Consider the following 21025-nt stretch of genomic DNA (forward strand, 5'->3'; position numbering starts at 1 on the left):
TGCCCAGCCCTTGACTCATCTTTGAAAGAAACCTGGTGGCCGTCGGTTTACTCCAGACTCTCTCGCACTGCAAGTGGGGGACTCACTCCTTCCAGGGTAGCTTTTACTTCCTTGAGAACATTCTCTGAGCTGGTTCTGTCTCTCTAACTTCTACCTCTCAGTCCTGGAAGCCTCTCCAGAGCCAAACTGAACTTCTGACTTTTTTTCTTTTCTATTCTGCAGAAGAGCCTCTGGGTAGTGTTCATAGCCGGCTCAGCCTGCCAGGTGGTGGAGTTGGGATTGAGGTTCAGAGGCAATCAGGCAATCAGGTCCCAGGATCAAAGAAGCCGTGCCCCCTAACCTTTGTTGGGTGGCTAGATGTGGAAAGAACATTGGTCCTGGGTTTGGCAGGTGCTGGGTTTAAATGGTGATTCTGCCGCTGTTTATCTCTATGGGACCTAGACAGCTGCCTTCTTCTGGCACTTTCATGGTGGGTGGGCATGGTGATGCCCGCCTCAGAGCATGGCCAAGAGAGTGACCGGTAAGATGCGTGGCTCAGAGCAGTGTCTTGGGATGGGTAACCTCCTGCACTCAGTGGCACCCTCTGCACTAGTGATCCCACATCTTGCTGGAGAGGATCACTGGGGTTTGGGCGCTATGTTTTATTAGCTCAAGGCAAGTTGAGTAATTCCTAAACCAAATTCAATTTTGAAATAGAGAGCATTTTTAGCTATCAAATGATAGATCTCCCCACCAGCCTGACCTGTGTCGAACTGTTCTCACCCCATTTCCTGAGTGGGGAAGCTGAGGTCTAGAGAGGTCCCCTGACAGCTGCCTGATGGAGCTGCAGTGCCAACAACCCGAGTAGTTGGGGCCAGCTCCATATCTCTAGCAGTGGTGATGCCTGGCGTCCCTGCCGAGTGGAACTGGGACACCATTTTGAGAACCACTGGCTGTCGGGGGGTTCCATGGCCCCACCTGAATCCGGAGGAGGCTGATTTGTCCCCCCTAATTTGCCACTCTCAGGTGTGGGTGATGAGAGCTGTCTCCACAGGGCAGTGAACAAGCCACCGGAGACACACTCCGCCTTCCAAAGGCCTGGCCCTGCACGGCTCCGTGTTTCCAGACGACCCTCTCAGGGCTTCTGTGAATTGGGCAGAAAATGGATTTCTTCCCCCTTATTGTTTTATTTTTAAAAACCATTTTAAAGAAGAGGAGGTTTAGAGAACTGACTATCCAGAGATTTTTGGGGGAGGGGCTGGAGCTAGACTCTCAACCCCTTTAAGGAGCCCCCCTGGAGTTCTGGAAACCCCTCTGCTTTTCCCCAAATACCTTCCCTTTCCCCAGGCTACTGATGGACTTTCCTCCCTAAAGCTATATTGTCTTAGCTTAGATTCTTTTTTTTTTTTTTTTTTTTTGGTTGGCGATTGAAACCCGGGGTACTCTATCACTGAGCTACATTCTCAGCCCTTTTTATTTTATTTTAAAAAATTTTTTACCTTTATTTTATTTATTTATCTTTATTTGGTGCTGAGGATTGAACCTAGGGCCTCACACATGGTAGGCGAACACTCTACCCCTGAGCCACAACCCCAGCCCCCAGCCCTTTTTATTTTTAAGACAGTGTCTCACTAAATTACCAGGCTGGCCTCAAGCTTGTGATCCTTCTGCCTCAGCCTCCCCAGTAGTTGGTACTACAGTGTGTGCCCTGGTGCCCAACTTGCTTGCCCACTCTTTCCAGAGCAATCCCCCTTCTTTAGAGGTTACCAACAGCCCCCCCCCCGCCTCCCAGTGCAGTCTCCCTCTTTTCTGCTTGTCCAGTGCCCTAAAGTCAAGTTTAAGGGAAGACTGGGCCCCACTTCCCCTGTGCTCCCAGGAACCGTGTGCAGCTCCACTGTAGCCCTGGTCACGCCTCGCTGTCAGTGTCTGTTCACTTGGCTTCCTCCCCTGACAGCGAGACTAGCCTGGGTGTGAGCACAGAGCCAGGCACTCTGTAGCCAGGTGAATGAATGAAGAATGAATGAATGAACATCTCCCTGAACCTGGGTTGTGGAGAACAGTAGGGAGGGGCTGGGGCTCTAGCTCAGCGGTAGAGCACTTGCCTAGCACCTGTGAGGCACTGGGTTCAATCCCCAGCACCACATTAAATTAAAAAAAAAAAAAAAGGTATTGTGTCCATCCATCTCCAACTAATAATTTTTTAAAAACCCCAAAAAACAGTAGCAACAGCAGCAGTGTCTCGCTGGGAGCCATTCCTTATCTGTGTCTGTCAAGGGCATCAAGAAAGGTTCCTGAGTGAATAAGCCTGCCTGTACCAGATCTAGATAGGTTCAACCACAAGTGACAGAATACCTGGTAGATGTAAGGGTGGCTTAAGTAAGAAAGACATTTATTTTGCTTTCACATAAAAGAAGTCCACAGATAGGTAGTCCAGGCCCACGAGGCCAGCCCCTCAAACACCAAGAGCAAAGCTTCTATTTTGTTGCCTCACTATCCACAACAAATGGTTTCTAACTCCTGGTCCAAGATGGCTGCCTGGGCTCCAGACATCACGAGTGCATTAGGGCCAGAAGAGAGGAGTGACAGAGGTACCACTCCATTCCTTTGTTTTTATTTATATATTTTTAAAATAGGCTTCATCTTTTAGAGCAGTTTTAGGATCATAGTGAAATTTTACAGAAAGTCAGAGTTCCCATATATACCCAGCTCCTCCACCGTCAACCCTTTCCTTTCCAGCAGTCATTCACTTAGGTAAACATTTCCTGAGCCTCTTCTGTGTGTTAAGCACAAGGATCTACCCTCTAGGGATTTCCCTAAATCTCTGGAAATTGTTTACATCTTTAACTTGCTGCTGTCTTTTGGAGTGATGTAACTCCTTAAATCAACCACTTTTTGGCTTTCCAAGTTTCAAGGTGGGGACCAAGGGCAACCTGCTCAAGGTCACCCAGCATCGGGCCAGGGTGGGGCTTCAAAATCAGACAGCCCTCCCCACCTTCCCCAGAGGCTTTGCACGAGCCAGAAGCCTCCAGAGAACACTCCACACAGCCTCCAAGCCGCCCTGTGCTCATCTAGCTCTGGAGATACCATCCCAGTGCTCTTGCCACACTGAAGTAGGTCTTCGGAAATCAAACTGATCCCATTTCAGCCACTGGACAAAGAGCAGGGGCTGGCGTCAGTGTGGGGCCATGGCATAAGATGGGGCGCCACGCAGGGTGCCCGGAAACCCAGTTCTGCCTCTGCCCCCGCGACTCTGGGTGAGCCCTGTCTATTGGCCTCAGTTCCCGTCTGTGGCCCTGACTTTCTGTGCTTTCCAAGTCAACTGTCGTGCATGAGGGTTTCGTGAAGTTGCAGCTTCCCGTCCTGTTGAAGGCGGGCAGTCTGGAAGTTTCCCATCTGGGATGCGCATGCCTTGGGCTGTGGTCTGCTTCACCCTCACGTCCTCTGGCCCAGGCTGCGCAGTCACTCTGCACCCCTGGGCTCTGGGGTTGTCATCTCCACAGTGCTCCCCAGTGGGAATGGAATGACCCAGGTCCTGAATGTGTCCAGTGCCCACTGTCCACCCTGGGTGTCCTGGGGCCTCTTTCTCCTGGTGCTCACATGACTGTTACTTGAGCCTGGGATTAGGGAACAAATGTTCCCCCGTCTGTCTTTCAGAAGTGCTGGGCTGTCCACATTCTTCCTCTGGTCTTTTGCTAAGCCTTCTGTACACATTTGTCAAATCATGGATCCTCCCAGCAACTCCGAGAGCCTGTAGTGTCAGCCCCATTTTACAGACAAGGCGTTTAAGGCTTGGACAAGATAATCTTGACTCTAGATAGAGTCAAGATTCAAACCCAGGCCAAGTACCCACTGGGCCACACACCTTCGAACCTTTGACTCGCTTTTTACTTGACTGGCGTTGGGTTGGGAGAGATCTGTGGTCTTCCTAGGGTCGAGTGGCTGGCCAGTGCCTTCTGTGTGGTCCGGTGGAAGGGGGTGGTCTGTTTATGTTTGGTGGGGTGCAGGGAAGCCCTAGGGAGGGGTTTGGAGGGTAGGATGGTGGAGTTGGGGGTCCTGAGGAAAGCACGCTCTCCTGATCAGCATGCTGACCCTCATTCCACATTTGCTTCCAGGTCCTGGAAGGAGACCAAGCCATCCTGCAGAGAATAAAGAAGGCTGTGCGGGCCATCCACAGCTCTGGCCTGGGTGAGCGAGCCTGCCTAGGCCCCTGGGGCTCAACCGCCCAGCCTCCAGCAAGCTCTTGAGCTCCCTTCCCCCTCTGCAGGCCACGTGGAGAACGAGGAGCAGTACCGAGAGGCCGTGGAGTCCCTGGGTAACAGTCACCTGTCTCAGAACAGCCACGAACTGTCCACGGGTTTTCTGAACTTGGCCGTGTTCACCCGTGAGGTGGCCGCACTCTTCAAGAACCTGGTGAGGCCCTGCTCCTTCCTCACCAGCCCTCAGCCCAGGGTGAATCCAGAGGTGGGAAGAAGCTGACCAGGAAAGAGTCAGTCCCTCCTCTGGTTTGCCCTTGGCCTCGGACCCCTGACCCCTCCTGCTCACCCAGCTTTGGCACACGCCTCCTTTCTCTGTGGCTTCGGCCCAGCTCTTCTCTGTTCTCTCTTTCTCTCCACCCAGGGGCAGAGAGGTCTCAAGGCGGGGAAGAGCCCCATGCAAGGGAGGGGTCCCCGGGAGCTTTGGGACAGGAGCTTTGGGACAGGGAGGGACAGGCTCCAGGTTCCTGTCTATCACCACTGCCACCTCTCTTCCCACACTGTGTCCTCTGCCTTCCCAGTCGCTTCTGCTTCATCTTCAAATCCTCGAACTAGTCCTCAGCCCCTGCACGAGGCCCAGCAGCCTCTGGTTCCTCCCGAAGGCCTCTAGGGTAAGGCTCCCCTGGTCCTTTAAGTTCCTGCTTGAAGTCACCCCATGAGACCAGCCCGCTTCTTAGTGAGTGAAGTCCTTTGATCCCGGCATGGTTCTGTCGCCTGGCGTTACTGTTGTCCCCACTTTGCAGACTAGGACTGGGCTGGGCAGCTTGCCCGAGGTGCCTGCTGGGTCTGAAGCCAGGCTGTCTGGCTGCCGCCTAAGCCCCGCCCCGTGCTGCCCCCAGGAAAGCCTCCCCTCCCTGCCGGCTCCTGGCCCTGTCATCTGCTCCAGTCCTGCCCCTGGCTTGCAGGGGCTAGGTCACCTCCAAGAGGCAGGTGCCCTGTGGTCAAGCACCTGGCCTTGGGCTCAGCTCTGACTCGGAAACCCTGCTCTGCTTCTCCCATATCCCATGTCACCTAATCTGCCTGAGCCCCGGGTCTCTCATCTGTAAAATGGGATGACAGTGACAGCCACCTCAAAGTGGTAGTGAGGATGGAGCAGGTTCCATGGCAAGCTGGCACTCAGTGGCTGGTGGCCTGCATGTCAACTGTCATGATCAAATCTCTGCATAGAGGGTCTCGCACAGAGCCCTTGACCGTGTCCTCTGCCTTCACCCCACCTCTTCTCTCCAACTCGGCTTCCCTGAGGGTCTGCATCTGGCTGGGCATTGTCCCAGGGGCCGGTGGCACAGGAAGGAGTCAGACACTGCCTCTGAGAGCCATGGTCTTTCCCTCTGGGGAGATGAGAGCTGAGGCGAGGGATGGTGGGGAGCAGCAGCAGTGGGTCAGCCTAGTGGGGAAGGGGGGCAGCCCCGGGCGGTCCGCAGAGGCCTCCTGGAAGAGTGGGACTGCACCCCAAAAGCTGGGCTAAAACATCAGACAGGTTTCTTTGGGTTGCCATATACAGACACCAACTCAAAGTAGGTTAATTCTTAAGCAGGGAACTCACTGCCCCTGTGAAGGGGAGTCCGTGCAGCTGGCTTTAGGCTTTGTCCCTTTCTCTGGTGTCTCTGTCTCTGCCCGGTGGGCAAGACGACCCCGCAGGCTCAGGATCAGCAGAAGGATAGCCTTCCCCTGGCCCAGGGTGGTGTCCTGATCCGGTCGCTGAAGCCTAGGACGGTGCTCTGGTCAGACTGGCTGTCACCCCGTCTGATTGCAGGGAGAGGGTTTCCCGCAGGAAGGGGAGATGCAGAGTCCCCCACAGGCCACGGAGAGTCAGGGGAGGTGTGGGGTGGGCAGGCCCTTGGCAAGGAGCAGGGAGGAGTCTGGCTGTGGGACGTCCTGGAGCAGGAGGCGGGGTGGGGGTGTTGACCTGACACCCCCGTGACCCCCTCTGCCCTGCATCCCTGTTTCCTGCACCCGTGGCTCTCCTTTCCTGGCCACGCTTCACTGTGCTCTGAGCCCTTGGGCCAGGGCAGGAGTCACCCAAGGTGCGGTGGGGGGTCTCTGCTTTTTCCAGGTTCAGAACCTGAACAACATTGTCTCTTTCCCTCTGGACAGTTTGATGAAGGGACCGCTGAGGGACGGGCGGCAGGTGAGCCTGCAGGGAGCAGGGCGGGTGCAGGGAAGGGGGTGCCTGGAGACCTCTGGTGGCAGGGCAGGCCGAGGGCTGAGGCTGAAGGTGAATGAGGGCGGTCACGGTGGGAGTTCTGACCCCCATACCACTGCCCTTGGGAGGACAGTCCCACCATCTGCCAGGCCCCTGATGTGAGATGCCTCCTGCGGCTCTGACCAGGGCGCGCCAGGTGGTTCTGTAGGCGCCGGGGCCTCCTCTGCAGGACTGCGGAGGGAGAGCTGCTGTGGTGCGTCTGGTCAGCACCTGGAGGAGCCCGTGGGACTCCAGGGACCCTGAACCCCCTGCCAGAGCTGCTGTCTGTGTGCCTGACACTCACACAGTGCAGCGTAGAGTTCAAAGAAGGTGACGATGATCTCCCTGGCAGTTTGTGCCAAAAGGCCCAGGGAGGAGCCATACTCCCCTGAGAGGGTTCCCTCCCTCCCTAGGCTGCGCACCAGCCTGGGAACTACCCAAACCAGACAAGTGGCTTTTCTTCTTAGAAGCCAAGGCTGTTCAGAAGGGTGTGAGCAACCCAGCTGGAGGAGGTCCAGATGAGCCAGGGGGTCAGCCAGGTCTTGCTGGCTGGCTGTGTGGCCTTCTGGAGACTTGTCAACTTCTCTGTGCATATGTTTTTTGACCTGTGCCCTTCCCAAAAAGAGTACCAGGCAGGAGAAAATGATGGGCAAAAGTTAGGTCAGGAGTTTGACCTTCATCTTCCCGTCCCTATTCTCATGGCTCATCTCCATCTTCTGAGTGACAAGGCACAGTCCAAAAGTCTCCCATGCCCCTGGCCAGGGCCCACCCACCCTGATTCCTGCAGCTCTGGGGAGGAGACAGTTGGGTGGGAGAAGGCGTGGAGCCTGAACAGTGGTGCCAGTTGGGCCTCCTCGGGGGAGAGGTCTGTAGTCGGGGCCATGGGGCAAGGGTCGGTTGGAGAATGGCTGTGAGCAGCGCCAGGGAATGCAGGGGTGGGGGCCCCTGAAGGTCGAGTGTCCCCCTGAAGGCAGAATGTCCTGTTTATTGTGGAACTCAAGCTTCTTTCTGGGCAATTGTTCATTTTTAAACTACAGGATTCCAAAAAGCAGCTGGAGAAGGCTTGGAAAGACTACGAAGCCCGGATGTAAGTGGCCGCGGCGGGCGGTTTGTCCAGGAGGCCGTGCTTGCGACGCAGGAGGCTGGATGTCCAGCTGACCCTAAGTACTGCAGGGACTTGGCACCCGGAGCACGTGGCCTCTGGCTGTCTGGAGCCCCTCGCAGCGGGTGCTTTATGCCCAGGCCTGGCTGGGTTCTGGGGCTGGGTCACAAGACCACCCGAGGAAGGGACCCCAGGATGCTCGCCTCAGACTGCCTGCTCGGTGGTGCCACTGTGGGTGGGGATGGAACGTCCCCACGTGCCAGCCACTGAATCCGCATCGCCCAGCCCTGTGAGGGGTTGTTAGTGTCTCCATTACCAGAGGAGGCACTGGGGACTCAGGTTAAGTCACTTGCCCAAGGCCACGCAGAGCTGGGGCTCACACTGCCAGCTCCTCACTCCTCGGTGCCAGGTGGTGTCTGTCAACATGTAGTTAACATGGGGGCGGGGCTGGTGTCCCAGCCAGGCTTCCTGTGTGCGCACACCATGCTGCACATCTCCATGCAGCGGCTGGGATGGCATGGGACAGGAGGGGCCTCAGGCACTCAGTCACCAATTCTTCCCAAGCAGAGGCTCCTCTTGTTTTCCGAGGTCTCTGTTCAGGGTCCAGTCAGGCCATAGCTCAGTGACATTTATTCTTGGTAAAATCGTATTTTCTCTTGCAAGTTTACCAAAGCAATGCATGTTTGTTATGCATAATGTAGAGAATACAGGAAAGCAAAATAAGAAAACTTGAATCATCCTAGGAAAGGACTGTGGTGGGGGGTATCTGATATTTCCCTGTTGTTTCTTTTTTCTCCCCCCAAACCCATGCTGGGGATCAAACTCAGGCCCTCACACACACTGGGCAAGTGCTGTACCAGTCTTTTGGTTTTGAAACACTAAGCTGCTTAGGACCTTTTTAAGTTGCTGTGACTGGCCTCCAACGCGGTCCTTCTGCCTCCTGAGCACCTGTGGCTATAGTACCAGGCCCTGCTTAAATTTTTTTTTTTTTTTAATAAGGGATGGTTAACACTGTAATTTTATTATTTCAACAGGTAGTTTCTTTCAAGAAGAAACTATCAAAAAGCTAGAAAAATCCTTAGTTTTTTAGCCTGAAGTATTAACATTTTTCTATTTATTTTTCTATATCTGATTGAAGTATCTTTACAAAATTTAGATCATAATAAGCAACTGTTTTTAATCTGCTTTCTTCACTTGAAAACACATCATGACCCTCTCCTGCATACTGCAGCTTCTCATACAGCGTCTCTTAGTCGGTGCAGGGTTTGCCAACATGTGCATAACGCAGGATGTATTCAGTCTGTCCATGATGGATTTAATCTGCTTGTCATTGGGTAAGCATCCTTGGAGCTAAATGTTTGCTCCCACCCATAATTACTTCTCTAGGATCCATTCCAAGAGATAGATCCTGGAGCATTTATTGTTTTTCCAGCTCCCAGAGCTGGCCACGCCTCCTCCCTCCGCAGCTGCTCCAACCCCAGCTGTGGGCGTGGCTTTGGGGACCGAAGGGTGGAGGCGAGCTTGGCCCTTCCCAGTGGGCCTCACCCTGCCTGAGATGGGGCGTGGCCATCTGCTCTTTTTAGAGGCCCAGGGACAGGTGGTGGGGTTGCAGGCTCCACTAGTCTTTAGGATTTGCTGTGGGATCATGTGGCCTCTTCTGCGTTATCTCAGCTAAGCGCTTAGCGAACCTTTCAGGGCCTCAATTACCAAGTGGAAAGAAGAATCTCTACCTGGCTGATCTCCCTCAAACACATCTTTTTTTACTTTTTTTTTTTTTTTTTTTTTTTTGTGTGTGTGTGTGTGTGTGGTATCTGGGATTGAATCCAGGGGCGCTTTACCATGGAGCTCCATCCCCAGCCCTTTTATTTTTTATTTTGAGACAGGATGTCACTAGTTGCTGAGGCAGGCTCCAAACTTGTGATGCTCCTGCCTCAGCCTACTATGCAGCTGGGATTATAGACGTTCCCCACCATACCTGGCTGCTTTTACTAGCTTTCTATATTGAGCTTTTCCGTAAGATTTCAATTTAAAAAAGACTTCATTTAGTTGATGGAAAAAGGGGCTTGGCTAGGGTGATTCAGTGAGTTATTGACAGGTCCTGCATTGGGACCCAGGGCTACCTGGTCCCCTGGCTCCTGCCACAGAGCCACAGTTTGAATGACATTTCCTGACACGGGTGACTGTCCACCTTCCTTTTCATGGAAGGTTCCAAGGTTAGCCAGTTATTAGTGAGCTGTATATTCCAGCACATTCTCACCAGACCAGCCTTGGCACCAACTGGAGGGGCCCAGGGCAGATAGCATTTGTAAAATACCCTGGAACCTCACCCCAGGCTCTTCAGACAGGAAGAGGTTCCATTTCCCCCAGGGATGCTGAGAAAGGTGTCTTTTTATATATATATTTATTTTTTTAGGTGTAGATGCAGCAACACAATGCCTTTATTTTTATTTGGTGCTGAGGATCGAACCAGGTCCCGCCCGTGCAAGACGAGCGCTCTATCGCTGAGCCATAATCCCAACCCTGGGAAAGGTGTCTTGGCCTGTGCAAGGCCAGGAACATCCTGTGTTCCCTGTACAGGTGTGTTTCCTGGGCTGTGAAGCAGGGTGGAGGTCAGACAGGCACAGTGCCCATAAAGCACCCAGAACTTCTAGTTATCACTCACTCACTGACTGTCCCTCTGAGCCTGAGCTGGCTCCTGACAACACAGGAGGGGCCCTAGAGGCTGGAGTCCAGACATCTGTCCCTAGCACGTCCCATGACCAGTTTGTGGCCTTGAGCAAGTTATTTCCCTTCTCTAGGTCTCAGCTTTGTCTTTGTAAAATGGTTTCTGACTGTGACCTTTCACAAAAGATGGTGTGACTGTCACCAGGTGGCAGTGGGAACAAGACCGGGAAGGAATGAATAACAAAGCTGAGCCACAGTGCTGGCCACCAGTGCTGCCCCTAAGGCTCTAGTATCAGAGAGACAGGGTTCAAATCCTGCCTCTACCACCGAAGGGCCTCAGGACTTACCACCTTAGCCTCAGGCTCCCCTATAAAATGGGGTGATGAGCTCTATTACATGGGTTACCACTTCAGTTTGTCAAGGGCCTTGCAGAGTGAAATTAGTGCTTAAAAATAATTAGTATGCCAGGCGTGGTGGCACACACCTGTAATCCCAGTGACTGAGGAGGCTGAGGCAGGAGGATCTCATTAGCAAGGCCCTAAGCAATTTAGTGAGACTCTTGTGTTAAAAGATAAAAAGGGTTGGGGTTGTAGCTCAGTAGTAAAGCTCTCTTGGGTTCAATCCCCAGTACCAAAAAAAAAAAAAAAAAAGAAAAGAAAAGAAATAACAATAAAATTTTGTACCTCTAATTCTTATTAAGAGCTTCCTTTGTGCCCGGGATGGGGATAAGCTGTTTGCATCTGTTATCAGATCTCCTCCCCTGGCTGGGAAAGGTGCTGTTGCTACCCTTGGATTTATAGGCCAATAGGGAGGAAAATACGACACCACAGATTTGTAAGGCAAGAATAGAAAGGACTCGGTAAATAACTAAAGTGCAAGGTGACAATGGCACCGCAAGGGTCTTTGCACAGAGGTGGCAGAGAAAGCAGGTGGCTTTGGATGGAGGGAAGGGTGGGAAGGGGTGGCCCAGGGAAGCTGGCCCGAGGTGGTGTTGGGTTGGCAGCTGCGTGATCCGTTTCGAGGCCCTTCCCTTTCCTTTTTCCCTGCACCCTCGGGCCTGTCCCCACCCTGGATTGGCCCCAGACGCCCCTCTGCCGTCATCTCTGTCCTAGGGCCTCATAACTGGCATCCTAACACTTTTCACTCTTCTCATTCCTTCTGCTGCAACTCCTCTGAGAGGAAATTAAAATACTCCTAATGTTTGAAGTGTTTAGAAAATATTACTGACCCTTCAAGGATCGGGAGGGAACGGCAGTCATTATTCTGGAGAGTTGAGTGGAAGCAATCCCCAGCTATTGATTTAAGGTGTGTCAGGTCATCTCAGGGTCCCAGTCAAACTTTATAGGGAAGACCTCTGTGAATTTTCTCAGCCGAGGCTGAAGGATAGAACTGTGTGTAATTGACAAAGCCATGCACAATACTTTACAGTTTAACTTCATCCTGAACAAAGTAGTTCCATCTTTTAATCTCTACTAGAGGGAAGGGAAGGGAGGAGGGAAAGAGAAGGAAAGGAGGAAAAGACCCTATGCTAAAAAAAAAAAAAATCTGTCTACAAGGAATCACCATGGGGGCTGGGGGTACAGCCCAGTGATAGACATGTGCTTAGCATGCAAGGGGCCCTCAACTTGATGTCTAGCAAGAGACACACAGACAAATAAAAAAGTAAAAGGAACCACCAATAGTTGTTACTCGAATGTCATCATTGCCCTCACTAGCATCATCATGATCCTGCCATTGTTGAGGGCTTAGCGTGTGCCAGAACCACACTCCATGTTTCCCATGCATCACAGCCAAGGACTAGGTGTCATTGTTTTCTTTTTCAAAATGAGGAAACTGAAGCTTAGATTTTTAAAACTTGAGTGTGTGAAGGAGCTGCTGTTTATATCCAAGCACACATTTCTAACACTGTACTATACTGGGGCTTGCTTTTTATCCTCTTAACTCTGGAGCAGATATTTTCCATGTCAGGATATATGATATTTGGCCTTTTTAACAACTGCATAGTATTCCTATATATGGACATACCATAATTTTTCTAACTACTTCCTATTGATCAACAGTTAGCTCATTTTTCCTTTTTCAGTACTGAAAGACATGACAATAGTCTACCCTGGGAGATTGCCCTCCCAACCAAGCTGTGGACTGTTGTGCCCTCCTTGGCCAGCCACCAGGCACCTTGTAGCTAACACGCTGTAGATCAGCCATTGCTTCTCCTTTCTGTAGCTCATCTTCGCCTGACTCCCAGCCCCAACTCCTCTCCACCCTCTGTGAACTCCCACTTGGGGTATTGTATCTTTAGGAAAATGGAAAATAACTCCTTCCAGTGTGACGATTAGAAGCCCTGCTCTGGAGCAAGGGTTTCCACCCAGGACCACACCCTCCCTCCTCCCCCAGGGGGAACATTGGCTGGGTCAGGAGATAGGTCTGGCTGTCTTGCTGCCAGGGCCGGTGGCAGCCAGTGAGTAGAAGTCAGGGGTGCTGCTGAGCACACAGCCCGCCAGACAGCCCCCGTGGAGAATTGAATTGTCTGGCAAAACCATCTGTAGGTCCAGGATCCAGAAACAGCCCTACAGCTCTCCAGGGACAGATCCTGTGTCCAAACACTACCTCGGAAGGCCAGAGGGACCTGAGACCCAGTGCGGACCCCTGTTCCTCAGCTTCCATACAGGAAGGCCGAAGCCTGGACGGGCCTGAACAGTGGCCACTGGGTCCTCTGTGGGCCAGTCCCCTGAGTACAGAGGATCCCCATTTTCCAGATGAGATTGAGACTCAAGAGAGGAAAGTCATGCGGTTGACAAGCAGCCAGGCCCGCCTCCTCTGCTCGGGCTGGTGCCTCGGGAGCGGAATCGTTAGCCAGATGTCTGCTTTCCATGGAATTCCTGGTCACATGCACCCAGCCTGAGAGGTGGCTGTTGGTGGGTGTCTGACAGGCGTGGCATTTCTAGGAACTCACAAACCTCCCCCATGCCCAAACAGGGAAAATGGCCCGCCCTGGGGACCCACAGAGGAAGGCCCAGGTTGCCCAGGATGGGAAGCACTATCTGACTCCACTTAATGAGAAAAGAACAAAGGTGGTTTTTTGGTTTGTTGTTTTGGATGCTGGGGATGGAACCCAGGGCCTCATGCATGCTGGGCAAGTGCTGTACCACTGAGCTGCACCCCAGCCCAGAACAACGGTTTTCTAAGCTTTAAATGGGAAGCTGAATAGACACAAAAGAATGAAGGCACTTTGTGGTCATCTCACCCACAAAACCCTAAATGCCTTCCAGCTGATCAGAAGTGGTCACCCAGGTCCCGCCTGCTCTTCACCTCTGCCTCTGGACTCCTGGCACAGAAGCCTGTAGACCTTGCCCATTGCTCTTGGCTGAAGACCAAATCTCAATGAGTCTGAAGCAGGCCCTGGAGGGTCTGGCCCTTCATCACCTCAGCCAGCACCCCTTCCCTGTCCCTCTCCAGGAGCCCCCGAGCTCTCCTGCCTTGGGCCACCATGACCCGGTCCCCCTGCCCAGCCCTACTTCCTCCGAACTCAGCTCCGGCTTCAGATCCCAGCACAGCATCACTTTCTTTGCAGCCAGGACAAGATCTGCTCCCCCGCTGCGCTTGCCTGTCACTCTGTTGTGATTTGGTTCGTGTCTTTCTCCCCTGCCACCCTCTGGAGTCCTGGAGTCTCCCTCGCCCTCTGTTGTCCCCAGCCTCAGCACCCAGCAAGCACAGAGAAGGTCCTCAAGCTCTGTGCTCTGTGCGGCCCCCTTGCTCCTGTGTGTGAGGGGCAGAAAGTAGGCCGGAGGGATGGCGGATTGTGAAGGCTGTAGAGTTGTTCAGGCCTCTCTTCCCTTATGGCCCAGGGCCAGGCTGGAGAAGGAGCGAGATCGGGCCAGGGTGACAGGAGGTAGCCCAGGGGAGGTGACCCAGGACACACAGCGGGAGCGACGTGTCTTCCAGCTGCACATGTGTGAGGTAAGGGGACAGGGTGTCTTCCTGGCTGCCTTTCCTGACCTCCCAGGGCCCAGTCACAGGCCCAGCTCAGGTCCTGTCTAAATGGCCTGTGGGCTATCATCAAGGCTTAGCCATGGCCAAGAGGATTAGCTTGGGGTGGGGACTGCTGCCCTTGTCCTCAGGATCCAGCCTGGGTTCATGTCGCACACCCTTGATCCCCCTCCCTCAGTACCTGCTCAAAGCTGGGGAGAGTCAGATGAAACAAGGCCCCGACTTCCTCCAGAGCCTCATCAAGTTCTTCCACGCCCAGCACAAGTAGGTACACCCGACCCCAGCCCAGCCCGCAGGTCACAGCAAGGCCTCTCCAGGGTATGGCAGACCCACGGGTCTCCATATCTGGACCTCACTGGCAGCATTTCCTCAGCTCATCTTGGAGTGCCACCATGTGTCAGGCACTGGGTCCCCAACACCCCAGTGAGCAGATGTAGTGATTGTCCCCATTTTGCAAAAGAAACCTAAGCCCAAGATGGCACAGCTAGTGAGTGGGATCTGAAGCCAGACCCCTGCCTCTGCGTGTCTGCTCTTGACCATCAGCTCCCACGCCCTGGGGTCCCTGAGCACCTTCCTCCACACGTCTGGCTTCATTTTCAATTTCTTCTCTCTGGATCCCTGTTTGGCCTCTGGCATCTCTTAGCTTTTTCCAAGATGGCTGGAAGGCAGCTCAGAGCCTGTCCCCCTTCATCGAGAAGCTGGCAGCCTCCGTACATGCAGTAAGTCGGGTCTCACCCTTGGGCACGTAGCCAAGCCCCCTGTCCTTGGGGGAAATCTGCCTGCGGAGGAGGCACTGCCCTGCTGCTCTGGCTCTGGGCCATCCGCTGGCTGGCGATGGCCTCCGTCCTCTGTCATCCTCTGTCCCACAGCTGCGTCAAGCCCAGGAGGAGGAGCTACAGAAGCTGGCCCAGCTCCGGGACTCCCTCCGGGGGACCCTGCAGCTCGAGAACAGAGAGGTCAGTCCCTGAACCATCCCAAAAAGAATGCCCTCCTCCAGGGCCCACCACGGAGGGAGGGAGGGAGGGAGAGGGAAGACCCCCTAATGAACCCCTGCAGAATGGGGTCGTCCCTCCCAGAGGTCCTGAGGTCTCCTCTGCATGTCTGAGGGACAGGAGCACCTGAGCCGGAAGAACTCGGGGGGCGGCTACAGCATTCACCAGCACCAAGGCAACAAGCAGTTTGGGACCGAGAAAGTGGGCTTTCTGTATAAGAAGAGCGATGGGTAAGTGTCTCCAAGAGCTTAGCAACCTACCCAAAGGCACAGCCTAGGAAGTGACAGGGTTAGGGAAGCTGCCCACAGGGACTGTATCGTTTGTTAAGACCTAGAGGGTTCCAGGACCCTCCACTCTGTGTGCAGAATCATCAAAGGGCAGCTGCTAAAGGTCACTGGTTCTTAACTCAAAGAACAGCAGCAGTGAACACTGAGCGCTTACTGTGCTCTCATCCTTAATCTCTACAGTGAACTGAATATGCCCGAAACGCAAGTGTTGACTGTGCCCTGCTCCCTGGTGCCAAACAAGCAAAAAGTGTGAAACGCAAAGGCCTTTATAGAGTGTATTCACATTTCTGCTTGCTAATCAGTTTTTATCCAAAAAGAAAAACTTTGGAAGAAACAAGGAATATTGAACTCTGAAGGAGAAGTGTTAAATAGCTTCGAATCATGGATTTGTTTATTTCTGGGGTTTTGTATTTATCTTGCTTAGTGTGACCACAATTCATCTGTGGTGGTCGAGATCCTGTGCCTCCTCTCAGACTGGGCACTCCCTGAGGTGTGAGAGGTGTCTCCTCCATCAGCCTTAGAGCTCTTGGGGGGCCACAGCCACATCATCCCCTTTAGAATAAGGATTCACAGAGAGCAGAGCCCTTCCTCCATCTCACAGGAGCTTCCTGAGGGCAGGACTGGGTCTCCTCCATCAGAAGGGGACCCGTGGAGGTTTGGTAGCGTGCTTGCCTAGCATGGACAAGGCCCTGGGTTCACTCTCTGGCACCCCCCCAAACACACACACACACAGTGGGGGAACCCATAGAATGAAGAGTAAGGATCAGAAGAGGGAAGAGAAAGAGATGTGGTGAGAGGTCACAGAGGTGATGAGGCTTGGTCCCTGTCTTTCTATCCCTCTGGCCCTCAGGATTCGAAGAGTCTGGCAGAAGAGGAAGTGTGGAGTCAAGTATGGCTGCCTGACCATCTCACACAGCACTGTGAGGCTCCCCCTGGTGTTCTGGGCAGGCAGATGATCCTCCAAGATTGGCCCCCAAAACTGGATCAGGGAACTGGAGACCCCTCATAGAAGAAAGTGTGGGACCTAGAGCCCCCAATTTATCCATGATTTACAGTCCTCACCCTTGAGATTCTGGGAGAGGGGAGACATAACTGGGACGGGATCATCCTGCCCACTTAACAGATTGGGAAGCTGAGACCTCAGGAGTTCTGGAGGTCCATAGGGTAGATTGTACATCCTTCACCCCCAAAATGCTGCAGATAAACCGGCCCCCAGTGAAGCTGACCCTGCTGACGTGCCAAGTGAGGCCAAACCCTGAGGAGAAAAAGTGCTTCCATCTGGTGACCCGTGAGTGTCCCCTGCCTCCTGCCTCCTCCCCACAACTGCCCAGGGTTTCTCACAGAGGTTGGTGGGATCCGTGCATTTCCACCTCGCATGGAGTGGCTGCTGCCCCAGGCCTAGAACCCCATAGGCCCTAGCTCTGTTCTAGCAGCTTCACCTCCCATCACGTCCAGCATTAAAATGAACCCCTTTCCATGGTAAATGTGAACATCAGGTGATGCATATTTGCATGGCTTTGGGTGATCTGGCTTTCCAAACTGTTATCTATTTAAATTTTCACTTCTCCTTTGGAGCCCTTTATGTGAGGTGGGTAAGGCTGAGAAAGACCTGGTCAGGGAGTCCTCTCCAGCAGGGATGAGAGGGGACTCCCAGGACTGTGGCCCGAGGGGGCGTGTCCAGAGAGAGAGTGAAACGCAGAGCTCCATGGAGGACTCCGAGGGGACAGGCCTGCCCTGCCATGGGGAACCAGGAAGGGCTGCTCGGAGGAGAGAGCATTTTAATTTAGCCTTAAAGGACATAGAGCAGATAGGGTTTGGGGGTGGGGTGGCCTTCAGGAGACAGGATTGCCACCATGACAGACATGGAAGTAGGAGCCAGGCTGGCCAGAGTGGAGGTTCACAGAGGAGTCGTGGGTGGTGGGCCTGGGAACGCCATCTTAAAGGTTCAAACCTTATTCCCTGGCGGTAGGGAGCCATGGGGGTCTTAGAGTCTTAGGCACAAGGATGGGAGCTGGTAAAAGCTGGGTGAGGGGAGGATGTGGAAAGCGGGGAGACCAGGCAAGAGGCTGAGAGCCTAATGGGGTGGTGGCAGTAGATTTAGAGGGGACCCTGCCCAGGCTTGGGGATGGGGGTTGGGCACTGTGCCCTGACTCGGGAACCAGGGCTTTCCACAGAGGCAGGCTCTTTGGAATACTACTTTGGAGGTTGCTGAGGCTGGCTTTGAACTCTCAATCCTCCTGTCTCAGCCTCCCCAGCCGCTGGGATTACAGGCGTGAGCCACTGCCCCCCCCCCCCCCCCCCCCGCAGCCTTCCGCTGTCACACCCTCCCAGCCTGGGAGGCCCAACATGGCAGAGAAGAAGGGTCCATCTGGTCTCAGTGGTTTGGGTGGGGCTCCCCGGGCCTGGGGAAAACCAGCAGGATTTCTGGGGGCCTGACGCCCCTTCTCTCCCGACAGACAACCGGACATACCACTTCCAGGCAGAGGACGAGCACGAGTGTGAGGCGTGAGTGCCCCGTGGGCCAGCCTTGCGGTGGGGCGGGGAGCCTGGTCCTTTCCCGCCTCCCAGCCCCGCCGCCCGCTCGCTCCATCTGCGCAGGTGGGTGTCGGTGCTGCAGAACAGCAAGGACGAAGCCTTGAGCAGCGCCTTCCTCGGGGAACCCAGCGGCGGCCCGGCGTCCTGGGTGGGCGCGGGGCTGGACGGGGAGTCCCAGGAGCTCACCAAGCTGCTCATCGCCGAGGTGAAGAGCCGGCCCGGGAACGGCCAGTGTTGCGACTGCGGGGCTGCAGGTGAGCTGGTGCGGCACGGCCAGGAGGGGCGGGCGGGGAGGGGACCCGCGCCCGCCGGCTCGAGCTACGCCCTTTTGCAGACCCCACGTGGCTCAGCACCAACCTGGGCGTGCTCACCTGCATCCAGTGCTCCGGCGTCCACCGCGAGCTGGGCGTGCGTTTCTCCCGCATGCAGTCGCTCACCTTGGACCTGCTGGGCCCGTCAGAGTTGCTGGTGAGGACCGGGCGGGACCCGAGGGAGGTTGGGGGTGTGGTTTGGCCGGGGGCGGGGCGGGGCCCAGATAGGCTAGATCCGTAGGGGGCGGGGGCGGTGCTGGGCCCAGATAGGCTAGATCCGTAGGGGGCGGAGCCGAGAGGCTAGATCCGTAGGAGCCGGGGGCGGGGCTGGGCCGAGATAGGCTAGATCCGTAGGGGGCGGGGCCGAGATAGGCTAGATCCATAGGAGCCGGGGGCGGGGCCTGGGTGAGCCGCGAGGCGGAGCGCCAGGACTTCTGGACGCTTACCTTTCCCAGGAACGCTGTCCTAACCACCCCCATCCCTAACACACACCCCTAACCCCAGCTGGCCTTGAACATCGGAAACACGCGCTTCAATGAGGTTATGGAGGCCCAGCTGCCCTCACACGGCGGTCCTAAACCCTCCGCTGAGAGTGACATGTAAGGAGATTCTCCCAGGGAAGGGCCTCATGACTGGAGGATTCTACCTCCCCAGCCCCCAGAGTCTCAGAGGGATCCGGGATCAGACGTCTAGGGAGAGGGGAACCTCAGGTCTGGGAGTCTCCAGGGCATGGTTCTGGGGAACTGGACACTTGCATCCCCAGCGGGCTGGTTCCAGAGGTCCTCTGGGTGGAAATAGGCTCTTGCTCTGAGAACCTGTAGTTGTTTTGGTAGGAATGCCCGCAGGGACTACATCGTGGCCAAGTATGTGGAACATAGATTTGCGCGACGGTCCACACCTGAGCCCCAGAGACTCTGGACAGCCATTTGCAACAGGGACCTCCTGGCGGTATTGGAGGCCTTTGCCAACGGACAGGACTTTGGACAGCCTCTGCCAGGGCCTGACGGGCAGGTGTGATCCCACCCCCACCCCACGGAGGGCCCCTTATAACCCAGCTGTCACTCCCCTGTGCCTTTCTGGGCCAGCTGCTCAGTTCTCACCATCCCTGAGTCAGTGTGCATGCCTCCAGTCAAGCAGACCTGGGCCAGAAGTCTAGCTATTACTCCTTAGCTATGTGACCCAGGGCAGGTTACTTAACCTCTCTGAGTCTTATTTCCTTATCCATAAAATGGGTTAAGAATAGCACCCACAGAGCCCGGCATGGTGGTACACACCTAATCCCAGTGGCTTAGGAAACTGAGGCAGGAGGATTGCAAGCTCAAGGCCAGCCTCAGCAATTTAGTGAGACCCTAAGCAACTTAGCAAGATCCTGTCTCAAAATAAAAACAGGGCTGGGGATGGTTAAGCAACCCTAGGTTCAATCCCTGGTTAAAAAAAGAAGAAGTGGCTGGGGATATCTCAGTTGGTAGAGTGCTTGCCTCACATGTACAAGGCCCTGGGTTCAATCCCCAGCACCAAAAAAAAGAAGAAGAAGAAGAGAGGGAGGGAAAGAATAGCACCTACAGGGTTGAATTGCCTTGGAATTGGGCAAGGGTAGGTCAGATTAGACACTGCCTGACTATTCCAGTGATATGTACCATGTGAGCAGGGAGAAGGGATATCGGAGGCCCTGGAAAGGTTAAGTCAGCGGGGATTGCTGCTGATTGGACATTGGCGATTGGCTGTCGTGGACTAGGTGTGTAGCTCAGTGCTAGAGTGCATACTTAGCACAAAGGAGGCCCTGGGTTCAGCCCCAGCTGGCACCACCAAAACAACAAAGAGCCTGGAGCTCTTTGAGCCATCGTCTGATAACCGGTGGGCGCCAGTGGGCAGCAGGGTGCAGCAGTTCAGCGATGCCAGCTGCAGCAGGACGTGAGACTGCATAGGTTTCCATGGGGAAACGGGGGCAGAGAGGAGCCCGGAGCCAGAACCCAGCTTGGGAAACTCCTTCCTTTGAGGACAGAGGAGAAAGAGCCATGAAGGAAACACTGAGGGGCGGTTAGTCCTTGCCCCTCTCCCCACACCATGGTTCTGTCCGTTGGGTCTTGTCTCTCGGGTTCTGGCAGCTTCTTATCTAGAGGTTGGCGGCAGCAGGGGTCCAAGAGGGCAGCGCTGGGCTGGGGGCAGGTGACCTGGGGAAACTCAGGTGTGGGCATGTGTTCAGGTGCCCGGAGAGCTTGCCCTGCACTTGGCTATCAAAGTAGCCAGCCAGGCCTCCCTGCCCCTGGTGGACTTCATCATCCAGAACGGGTGAGAACCTGCTGCCCTCAGCCCCTCCTTGCACTGCCCGCTTTCCCGCCCCCATCTCCTGGTCTCCTCTTTTCCTTTCCCCTAACTTTTACCCCCCCAACTGGGTTCCCCTCCTTGCCCCCTGAACCCCTCCCCCAGTGGTCACCTGGATGCCAAGGCTGCGGACGGGAACACTGCCCTGCACTGCGCGGCGCTCCACGGCCAGGCCGACTGCATCAAGCTGCTGCTGAGAGGGAGAGCAGCTGTGGGCACAGGTGCGACCAGGGACACCTCCTCCCGCACAGCCCATCCCAGCTCCCGGCTACGGCTTCCTGCCTGTCAAGTGTGGGCTTTGCAGACACACTTGGGTGCTAACCTGGCTTGCTTCTGACTGCCTCTGTGACCTAGGGCGGCTGTCACTCATCTTTTGAACTTCAGTCTCCTCATCTGTAAAATGGGAGTGAC

The 21025-nt window shown here is 54.7% G+C and overlaps 1 protein-coding gene across 4 annotated transcripts in view; it reads left to right on the forward strand.

Moving 5' to 3' along the window:
- The window catches only part of Asap3 (ArfGAP with SH3 domain, ankyrin repeat and PH domain 3), a 43294-nt gene that overhangs the window by 17471 nt on the left and 4798 nt on the right, over window positions 1-21025 (forward strand). Inside the window, exons 2-20 of one of the 4 annotated variants that reach the window (XM_077109967.1) lie at window positions 4092-4164; window positions 4244-4389; window positions 4754-4843; window positions 6286-6360; window positions 7452-7501; window positions 14026-14137; window positions 14346-14431; window positions 14811-14886; window positions 15037-15123; window positions 15274-15389; window positions 16297-16366; window positions 16647-16734; window positions 17903-17951; window positions 18045-18235; window positions 18316-18449; window positions 18797-18891; window positions 19126-19303; window positions 20496-20581; window positions 20720-20835. In XM_077109967.1, coding sequence (XP_076966082.1) covers window positions 4092-4164; window positions 4244-4389; window positions 4754-4843; window positions 6286-6360; window positions 7452-7501; window positions 14026-14137; window positions 14346-14431; window positions 14811-14886; window positions 15037-15123; window positions 15274-15389; window positions 16297-16366; window positions 16647-16734; window positions 17903-17951; window positions 18045-18235; window positions 18316-18449; window positions 18797-18891; window positions 19126-19303; window positions 20496-20581; window positions 20720-20835 — 1918 coding nt within the window. The remainder of the gene's footprint in view (window positions 1-4091; window positions 4165-4243; window positions 4390-4753; window positions 4844-6285; window positions 6361-7451; window positions 7502-14025; window positions 14138-14345; window positions 14432-14810; window positions 14887-15036; window positions 15124-15273; window positions 15390-16296; window positions 16367-16646; window positions 16735-17902; window positions 17952-18044; window positions 18236-18315; window positions 18450-18796; window positions 18892-19125; window positions 19304-20495; window positions 20582-20719; window positions 20836-21025) is intronic. The other 3 variants (XM_077109968.1, XM_076861051.2, XM_076861054.2) reach the window with 3 other exon arrangements.

This window comes from Callospermophilus lateralis, chromosome 7 (assembly GCF_048772815.1).
Source record: "Callospermophilus lateralis isolate mCalLat2 chromosome 7, mCalLat2.hap1, whole genome shotgun sequence".
NCBI classification, from domain to species: domain Eukaryota; kingdom Metazoa; phylum Chordata; class Mammalia; order Rodentia; family Sciuridae; genus Callospermophilus; species Callospermophilus lateralis.